The 10,075-nt window shown below is 39.7% G+C and overlaps 1 protein-coding gene across 4 annotated transcripts; it reads right to left on the reverse strand.

The window, feature by feature from the left end:
* Positions 1 to 763: 763 nt before the first annotated feature.
* Positions 764 to 7,455, reverse strand: TMEM126B (transmembrane protein 126B). Of its 4 annotated transcripts, XM_030332253.1 has the most exons (6): positions 7,362 to 7,446; positions 4,569 to 4,682; positions 4,188 to 4,309; positions 2,605 to 2,798; positions 1,414 to 1,525; positions 764 to 1,112 (listed from the first exon to the last, which is right to left on the reverse strand). In XM_030332253.1, exons 3-6 carry the CDS (start codon positions 4,298 to 4,300, stop codon positions 929 to 931), a joined length of 603 nt encoding a protein of 200 aa, XP_030188113.1. In that variant the 5' UTR covers positions 4,301 to 4,309; positions 4,569 to 4,682; positions 7,362 to 7,446; the 3' UTR covers positions 764 to 928. The 4 variants fall into 4 exon arrangements, with proteins under 4 accessions (XP_030188113.1, XP_030188110.1, XP_030188112.1 ...); XM_030332250.1 differs by lacking the exon at positions 4,569 to 4,682 and having other exon boundaries at positions 7,362 to 7,455; XM_030332252.1 differs by lacking the exon at positions 4,569 to 4,682 and having other exon boundaries at positions 7,397 to 7,447.
* Between the last annotated feature and the right edge of the window lie 2,620 nt (positions 7,456 to 10,075).

A 10,075-nucleotide genomic window follows, 5' to 3' on the forward strand; every position in this document is an offset into this window, starting at 1 on the left:
ATTTTGAGCTTCGTGAGGGCAGGGTCTAAATCTCTGAACCCCTGGTGTATTAATGCACATTACATAATAGGCACTCAATAAATGTTCTTTTTTTAAAAAAAAATTTTTTTTTCAACGTTTATTTATTTTTGGGACAGAGAGAGAGCATGAACGGGGGAGGGGCAGAGAGAGAGGAAGACACAGAATCGGAAGCAGGCTCCAGGCTCTGAGCCATCAGCCCAGAGCCTGACGCAGGGCTCGAACTCACGGAGCGCGAGATCGTGACCTGGCTGAAGTCGGACGCTTAACCGACTGCGCCACCCAGGCGCCCCTCAATAAATGTTCTTTAAACAGCACATGTGTTAATGGTAAGAGGCTAGAAAGTATACACAATCAGAGTTTAGGGCAGACTGTGTGTTAATTTCTATGTGTTGCTTTCCTAATGAAGTTTCCACTTCTCCTTCAAAATTTAGGTCAAATGTCACTTTTCCCCCTTAGCTTTCCCTTCTGGACAAGCAGTTAACAGCCATATCTTCAATGTGCCCACATAATTATTTGTATACCTCTTAAACCTTCTCTTGCTATATGTTCACATTTTAAATTTCTCTTCTAATTGTGAGTTCCTTTTGGGTTAAAGACCATTTCTTATTATATATTACCCAGTGCCTGAGATATAACAGGGGCCTAATAAATGTCTGGTGAACGAATGACTATATGTATAGAGCAGACCTTATCATCTCAAACCTATTCCCACACACAGGAGGAAAGAAAGATGAAACTTACATTTAAATAGTGAATTACAGAATATTTATTGAGTACCTGCTATAGACTAAGCAGGAGGAACAGAAACAAACTGTCTGGAGTTAGTTTTAACTCCTTCAGCAATGCCGGATTCCTCATCATAAAAAAAAATCCCATTCTGCTGATTTAGTATTCATTCACTCTTTGATTAATCATTACGTACAGTTTTCTCAAGTGTACTTTCAAATATCGCATAATGCCGTAGACCATTAAGTATTCCAAAGACTGTCTGAAAGACCAGAGGAATCATCATTGCTTTTACCTCTGTTTGACAAAGCAGCAACCAGTAAAGTAAAACCCTTCCTTTTGGTGGCAATGGAACAGTATGATACCTAAAAAGGAAAAATAATTAAGCACTTCTTCTGCATGTATTTTCTATGAAAAGTTCATTGGTTCTCTTAAGTGGATAATTTCAATTCCAAGGTCTTTCATGTAGATAGCAAAAAGGTTGAAAGCTAGCTATTTGAAGTACCAAAGTACATTTTGATTAAAATGTGTCATTGGCAGCTAAAGATAAAGAAAAATTTAACATTAAAAAAATAAACAAAAACAAAAGGAGGGAAGGAAGGAAGGAAGGAAGGAAGGAAGGAAGGAAGGAAGGAAGGAAGGAAGGGAAGGAACAGATGGACTTACTTGACTGCCAGGCGTCCAGTTTTAGAAAAAGCCAAACCAGTGGGATATAAAACACCACATACTATGCCAACCAGTGAACTCCTCAGAACACAATTTTCCTGGCTTATATTGCCTGGAAAACAAAAGGAAATTTAGTCTCCTTTTAAAACTCAGGATAAGAACAATTAAGACAGTCTTGTGTCCTCACAGAGTAGTTATCTGTACTGTCCTCAATCATAGCGAAAACAATAGAAATTCAGTCTCTAAGGCACATGATAAACTAAGAGCATCATGTTTAAAAAATGCCTTTATTACACTTAATGTAAGGTGAGTTATCTCTTATAAATTTGGTTTTTGCAGAAGCAATTTCATAATGAGAAATATTAAACAGCAGACCCAGACATCTGGATTCTAGGCTAATGCATTTTTATTGTCTATGTGTTAGGCATGTGTTAGTGATACAATGCTACATAAAAGAGACCCTAACTCTAACCTTTAGGTGAGTCCAGTAGGAACAAAAGAACTAGACAAATATTTAAATAATTTTTTAAGTGTGTACAATGCTTTGAAGGTAAAACGAATAGAGAATGTGTCTAGAAACCTAACCTACCCTGAGGGAATCCGAGGTTTCCCTGGGAAAGAGATATGTAAGTAGGGACCTACCTGATAAACAGGATTCAGAGGTTCCATTAATTACTAGTTGTGAAACTTGAGGTAAGGGGAGGAGGTAGGAAATAACATTAGAAGCCCACACAATAAGCCAGATATCTCATTAGGCATTTAAGATATTGTATTTTAATGATCACAACTGTCCTGTGAGGTAAGTACTAGTAGTCCTAATTTATAGATAAGACAATTGAGTCTCAGATATTAAATGACTTATCCAATGTCACAAACTTAAGCAGTGGGGGGTAGAATCTGAAATCATGTGTGTAGAATGCCAAAGCTTGCTTTTTATATTATGTTGCTTTCTAACATACGTGAACATGTCTTAGTTTTGGTTGTGTACCTGTAAAAAGGACACAATACTATTTGTTCTGCCTCATCAGGAGGATTGTTGTGATGAGGAAACAGGACAATATAGGTAAAGGTACTCTGTGAGTTGTAAAGGAATATACAAGTGTAAGTGATCATTATAAATGGTAGCAAAATTTTGTGTTAATGTGTAATTTTAGACATAAACACATTATACATTAATGAATTTAAATTTACCCAAATACAAAGCATCTGTTACAAGGAACTTATAAGCGACTACAGTAGACAAAAACGGAAGTGTAGTCACTGATGCATATGTCTTCAAAGCATCATGCTTAACCTTGAAGCAGTGTCTGAAAATGAAGTTCGCCAACATTCCAGAGAAACTAGCTGCTGTTCCAAAGAACACTGTGCCATACACATTTAAAGTCCTAACAGGGAAAACATAGAGAAAAATTACATTCAACATAATATAGTATTCTCTTAAAGGATATATCCTTTCCTGGGTATAACCAACACCAAATATTTCTTGAATACTTACTATGCAAGAGACATTTTCTCTGTGTTGAGGATGAGGCACTGATAAAGAATATTAAAAAACAAATCTCACTTCTCATGGAACTTTCATTCTAATGAGAGGATAATTCTCTCTCTGAGATCAATTAGAGTGGTTCTAAAATGGAACTCTTTTAAGAGATAAATTCTGGTCACAAATAAAAATTAGTATGTTCTAGTATAGCCAAATTTTATGAGATATCTAAGAATGCTGCTCTTGCTAAAAGGATTAATTTCTTAAGTCATATGAACAAAGTTGTTTACATTTTGGTTAGTCCTTCTAGCAAATAACTATTTCTTAATTAGTCCAGATATATTTCAAATAATTTGTCTAGGATTTCCAAAACTTCATTCAAAGAGATTTGATAGGTCTAGTTTTATTTATTCCGATCATACCTAAATTCATAAATGTCTGAGGTCTAAGATTAATGTCCTTTGATAATGTCCTCTGTTAATCTAAGTTTAAGTGGTAATGTGAGATAATATGTACACCATGGCATCTGTATTCCTTTTTTTGCTGAATTCAGCACTGTGCTGAGTCAATTAATTCTAAACTGAATTTAATTACAACTGAACATCAATTAAATATAGATAGCTCCCAAAATGGTGTTCTCCTAATTGCTTTTAATTTAAAAATGTTTATTATACAAATAACATTTCAACAATAATTCTGGACTTTTTTTTTTTTAAGTTTATTTATTCATTTTGAGGGCACCTGGGTGGCTCAGTCAGTTAAGCATTCAACTCTTGGTTTCAGCTCAGGTAATGATCTCACGGTTAGTGGGTTTGAGCCCCATGCTGATAGCACAGAGCCTGCTTTGGATTCTCTCTCTCCCTCTCTCTGCCCCTCCTCTGTTAGCTCTCGCTCTTGTTTATTTTGAGAGAGAAAGAAAGAACACCAGTGGGGGAAGGGCAGAGAGAGAGGGAGAGAGACAGAATTTCAAGCAGACAGTGCTTGTGAGCCCAACTCGATCTCACAAAGAGATCGTAACCTGAGCTGAGATCAAAAGTGAGACACTTAACCAGCTGAGCCACCCTTGTGCCCCTGGACATTTTATTTTTAAGAAGCAAAAGAAATTATCCACGGTCTCAATATTACAACAAACCACTATTTTCATCTGTCCATACTTCTCTTCAGTTTTTTTTATAAGCTTTTTTTATAACCAACTTAATAAAGTTAATAGATCTTAGATACTTAGAAACAACAGTAATACAGAAGATCTGCAAATAAAGTTATTGACTGTCAGTCTGGGTGTGTCTCTTACTTTTCTTTTCTAAGATACTCCATTTTTTTTTCTATGATTTCGATGACCATGGGTCTTCTGAATTTTTCATCTCCTAGAGAAACACTGGGCTGACCATGTGTGTATGCTGCCATTCTGATGTCCTGGAAAACACAAAATTTCAGAACCATAATAGCTAATGATATTAATTATAAATTTTATAAATTTTAGATTCCAATTAAAAAACATTTAGACCCTAGTAAAATGTCATCTGCTTTCACATACAGTGTCCATGATTCAATCACTATTTAGCAGCTACTATTTAGTAGACAATGGCTTTTTGAGAAACTGGCAGGATAATAATCATCTCTAATTTTATACTTTTATAGATGAGAAAAATGAGGTTCAGAAAGGTTGACTTGCCTTAAGACCTAGTGTAGAAGGATAACTTGCAGAGATACTGAGTTTTTGTTTTCCTTACAGTTTTCCTCAAAAGTAGCCAGGTCCTCTGTAGTTCTTTTTCTAGCTTTTTCGAAGCTAGAAGGAAACAGTAGGTACTTGTTGACAACTATCTCATGAAAGCCTGACCTCCTTTTGGAGATTATGTTTCCTGGAGATGGAAGAGAGCAGGGACTGCCTTGGAGAATAGTGAGAGAGACATCAGAAAGAGGGACACTGTTCCAGGCTAGGAAGAGGTAGTAGATCATGGATACCGTGGATTACAGAAATTATATATCCAGCCCCCTCACCTGGGGCAGAAGCCACAGCCTTTGCTGGAAACTACATGTGGCACATGAGGGAGCTGGGACCCAAGGTACTGAGCTTCAGGGTTGGAAGGCTCCAGTGTTCCAAGTGTAAAATATGAACAGACAGTTGCCAATGTCAAGGGACCATGAGGGTTTGGCCAGTAACATCTTAAGAGAAAGTAAAAAAAAGTGATAAACAAAACAAAACAAAATCGGATCCTCAAACAGGATCCTTCCTGAATGCTTTGCTCTGGTTAAGACTTTCAGGTCTCTGAAAAGTCTTAATAATGACATTTGTTAAACCTGCTGCCACATTGGTATTATGAGATTCCAGATTAGCCGATGAATAGATTACAAAATCATGGCCCTTCACAATTTATACCAACTTCTGTTTTAATATTTATAGTCACGGACACAGACTAGATCTCAAATTTCAGGAGTCCTGGGCAAGAGAATTAGAGTGGATTAAGCATAATGAACACAGAAGATAATAAATCAGTGATTCTCAACCTTTAGTGTACACAGGAATCACATGGGGGGTTCATTTTAAATGCAATGTCTTGAGCTCCCTCCTGAGATATCTGGATTCAACAGGAATAGGGTTAAGTCTAGAAATCTGCATTTTATTTTATCTTTTTTTTTTTAAAGTAGACTTCATGCCCAGTGCAGAGTCCAATGCGGGGCTTGAACTCAAGCAGCCTTGAGATCAAGACCTTAGCTGAGATCGAGTTGGATGCTTAACTGGAAGCTTACAACTGAGCTACCCAGGCGTTCCACAGAAATCTGCATTTTAATAGTACCAAGTGATTTTGCCACTGGTTGTCAGTGGACACATTGCTGTAATTGTTGAACATCACTGTAATACTCATTTGCTGAGTAAGTGATATGTACCAATCCTAACTAATGAAAGGTCAATTCATTCATGGCATCAACATCCTGAAAGTACGGGCTCCTTTGAACTTTCGTATGTTAATACACAATAAGTAATAACGGGCAAGTTTCTTTCCTTGTATCACTGCAGAATTGGACTCAAGCCAGTACTATCTTTTTCTTTAAAATATCTGGGAGGACAGGGAAAAAATTATAAATTACAATTTCTCAGGGAGTAGATTTAATCTTTTGGCTCTTTCAGACATCTAAATGGAAAATGGAAGAGATAGTAACATCTAAGGGAGATTCTATATCTAAGCCATCTAATGTACTATGAAGGCAGGTATCAGTAATGTGGTAATTTACCAAAAATCTTGGATAAAGTACTTATTTTTCTGTCATTCAATTCATTGATGACACTGAAGTCCCTTACTTCCCACAAAGAAAACTCTCAGGCAATGCTTTGAACCAAGCTTCTACCCTACTGACAGTCTACACTATCAGTTTATAGGGAACCCAGACAACTAGTATAATGATTCTAAAATCCTGAAACAGGACAGATACTTATTGAGCACAAATATTTACTGAATGCCTAGTCTTTGGAAGGCACTGTTTATTAAAGCAGAGAAATAGCCTGGTATTTTTTTTTTTTTTTTTTTTTTTTTTTTTTTTTTTTTTTTTTTTTTTTTTTTTTATGAAGTTTATTGACAAATTGGTTTCCATACAACACCCAGTGCTCATCCCAAAAGGTGCCCTCCTCAATACCCATCACCCACCCTCCCCTCCCTCCCACCCCCCATCAACCCTCAGTTTGTTCTCAGTTTTTAACAGTCTCTTATGCTTTTAGCCTGGTAATTTTCTGATAGACTTTTACCAGGTGCTGAAATGTAAAGACTGCTATAACTAACATTTTATCTAAAAATTGACTAGTCCAAGGTCACCATGATTATACCATTACGAGTGTATGTATCGAGGTTTATAGTCTGGAAAGTATTTTACAGTTTTGTAGTGCTTTTATGTGTATTATTTTGCCTGACTTTCAGAATTTTAATATTCACTCATCATTTACACAGCACCTGATATTTGCCAGACCCCAGGATAATTAAAAGGTAGATGTATCTTCTAGAACCCACAAACCGGCCAACGTGAGGACAAAAAGGCAGGTAATTTACAGGCAGAAATTAGTGTGCCATACAAACGAAACTAAACGGAACAAAACCAAAACCATAAGAAAAGCCAAACTTAACCTGGCCAGGGGAAGCGTGGGAAGGTTTCCCGGAGTAAGCGAAATTTAACCGAATAGCTGAAGAAGGTGAGGTGGGGAGGGATGGTTACAGGGAAGCACTGCAAGTTGAAGGAAAGGCCAGCGCAAAGGCCTGGAGGCCAGAGAAAGGAAACATCAAGCAATCGGGACTAGACTTTAGGTCTCCTACTTTGTCTCCGTCTCTTTCTATAGCAACTGGGGGCTCCATTGATCGCGCTCTGCATGGACTTGGAGGCTCTTCTCTTTAGATTTCCAAATCCCATAATTTCGGAAGAGTCCGCTAACATATTGAGGCTGCAGAAATCACGACTCCTACCGCCCTGGGTTTCCGCCTACCTTGGACGCTTCCCCAGTTCTGACCGGCAACACACCTGCATCCTTCAGGTCAGCCCCAGCCTCACGCCCAAGCGCCGCCATTTTGGCGGCTCACGTGACTAGCGGTGGGCGGGGACCCAGAACGCCCGCCCCGAGCGGGAAGTGGTGCGGGCTCACGCCTCTAGCCTGCAGCCCGGCCCTCCCCAACTCAGTCAAAAGCCGCGCCCTCCATCCTGGCTGTGATTGGGCACGGCTTCCAGAAATGAAGGCCTCTCATTGGCTTCGAGGAGGTCCAGACGTCCATGGTCCCGCCTTCTTGCCAGCCCTGCATTCCCTTATCCTGCTGTGTGTTAGCCTAGCTCCCTCTTCCCTCAAGCTGAGGGGGTGCGTGAGGCGGTCCGAGCGCAGGGATGTCGCGCGCTTTCCCCTCTTCTGGGCACCTCTGTTAGCGGGGGCCGAGCTGTCCGCCCCATTCGCTCCTAGAGGGAGTTCTTCCCTCTGGCCTGGTCCGTGTGTTAAGGCTTCCCGGACACCTCCTCCCCAGAGCCCCCAACCGGCCGCCAGAGCGGCCCCGACCAGCCTCCTCCCCGCTCCCCCCCTCATCCTCCCAGCGGTGTGTCTCCTCTCCCAGTCTTTAGTTACCTCATATTCCATCTTTTCACCCCATTTGGAAGGGACCAGAGAAAGACACCCCCCCCCACTCCCCAAGAAGACCCCTTTGCCAGCCGGTGTTTCGGGGTGGGGGTGGGGGGCGCTGCGAATAGGCCTGGCGCCCTTTTGTGCACGTTCAGTGCCCAGCAGTATCTCCCAGACCAGCAACCCCCGACCCTCCAGTCTCCATGTCTTAGAGAAGCCAAATTCGAGAGTTATATAATTTCTAGTGCTGCTGTTTTTCCTGCCTGAGGAAACACTTCATCGCGTGGAGGGTGCAGGACATTTCTGTGCACTTCTATATAAGAACGGGGTGTGGGCAGGGGTGGCCAGCGGTAGCAGAGAGATTTCTTGTCTTTTCTGCAAAAGGAAGGTGGGTAGTTTGGAGAAAGATAGAAAGGGTGGATGTGGAAGCCAAGCAGCAGAACTCTCATTTAGGAAATCGCGAACCGTTTGCACAGCTTGTGCTCACATGCCTAATACTACTACATCGTCTCAGAAAACACCTTTGGGGGAAGGTTTGACTTCTCTCGAACAGTCTCAGTGTTTTTCCTCGCCGGATAGGGAGCTGCTTGGATGCGAAGAGATGGCATGATGTGAATGACTCCAGTGTGAAGAAATCTGCTTCGCCAACTCATCCTGCATCAAGTGCCCATTGAGTAGCACTGTCACTTTAATGTCTCCATGCCAAGGGATTGCTTTCCTTCTTTTCAATCCTCTCGGTTAATACATGGGAGGATCAGAATCAGAGGGGCATTAAGGATTAAGCCTGAGGGGCTTGGAGAGCACTGAAGAAAAAAATGAAAGTGACAGCAAGCTGGATCCTGTCTTACTGAGGGGGTGAGATCTGGAACTTCTGGTCCAGTAAATAAAAAGGGGGCCTTTCAGTCTGTGTACTGCCCCAGAAAACTGTTCAAACTCACCCACCTTTTTAGACACCAGAGTCAAAAAGGTTTTTAAAAGTATTTTTTGTTGGGGAGATTAAATTTTTCTCTAAAGAATTGAGAATCTTTATCATCAACCAGTTCATCTGAATTCGATCATGTATTGAGTAATGAGACAGCTGTATAAATTTGGTTTGTGCCTTAATTGAGTTAGTCATTGAATTCCAAAAATGTTGATGCCTGAAGAAGAGTTTTAATAACATTTTCTATGCTTACGATAATTTTCTCAAAATTTTTTTAACAGAATAAATATTTTATAAAAATCGAAAAACTCAAGGTTATTTTTTCCTGAACTCTGTGGGCAGTGTCAAAAGTTTAATTGTGGGGAAAAATACATCATTTTTTTCCTTATTGAAAGAGAAGACAGCCTGGATTTCAAAATTGAACAGTGAAGTGGTTTGCAACAGTTACCTGGCTCTTGGCCTCAGTCCAGCTGGATCAAGTAGAGACCTGAAAAGATCTTGAATCCTGTGGCAGTGGACAGACCCAAGAATGCCAGTCAAGAAGAAAGGTGGGCAATGAAGCTTCCTATATAATATATGTTTCTCCCTTTTTTTGGTTCTGGTATTTGCTATTTAAACTGTTTTCCATTTGAGAGTAAAATTTTCCTTGGGCTTTGCGAAATATTTATTGTAATAATGTCTTCTCTGTGGTACATCATTAATATTATTTTGCTAAAGTAAAATGAAGTAGGGCTATAGTATTTAATTACAGACATTTGTGATTTCATAAATCAGGTTGTCTAAATTACCATTCATAATCAGCATAAATTTGATACCACAGATTTGAGCGTTTCTTTAGCCTGTGTTCTTAGCTTGTTAAAGGTTACTTTTGAACAATCTTTAAAAATAAAATTTGCACAGTGGAGCTCTTCCTCATGGATTTAATATTTATCAAGTGAATTACCTAGTTGTGAAAGATAACAGAGTTGTTTATACTGAACAAAATTATGGATTTATCAATCTTCTGATTAAAAATAGATTTCATGCTTGGGTTTCCTGTAGTGTAAATATTCACTTCTGTGATGAAGCACAACTCCAGTAACTGCTGTGCTTTTCCAGAGGGTATGTATCATCTAAGAACACAATTGACAAGTTTACCAAATGAGGCAAACCTCTGACTCCCTGCTCCCTCTCCAGA

Source organism: Lynx canadensis, chromosome D1 (genome assembly GCF_007474595.2).
Source record: "Lynx canadensis isolate LIC74 chromosome D1, mLynCan4.pri.v2, whole genome shotgun sequence".
NCBI lineage: Eukaryota > Metazoa > Chordata > Mammalia > Carnivora > Felidae > Lynx > Lynx canadensis.

What these genes read in the sequence shown, in the direction of transcription:
- TMEM126B (XM_030332250.1), bottom strand. Translation starts at nt 7,442, where the DNA reads ATGGCGGCGCTTGGGCGTGAGGCTGGGGCTGACCTGAAGGATGCAGGT. An exon ending in GAACTGGGGAAGCGTCCAAG is followed by an intron (nt 4,310 to 7,361) that starts GTAGGCGGAAAC and finishes TGTGTTTTCCAG; the next exon opens with GACATCAGAATGGCAGCATA. An exon ending in GAGTATCTTAGAAAAGAAAA is followed by an intron (nt 2,799 to 4,187) that starts GTAAGAGACACA and finishes TTTCCCTGTTAG; the next exon opens with GACTTTAAATGTGTATGGCA.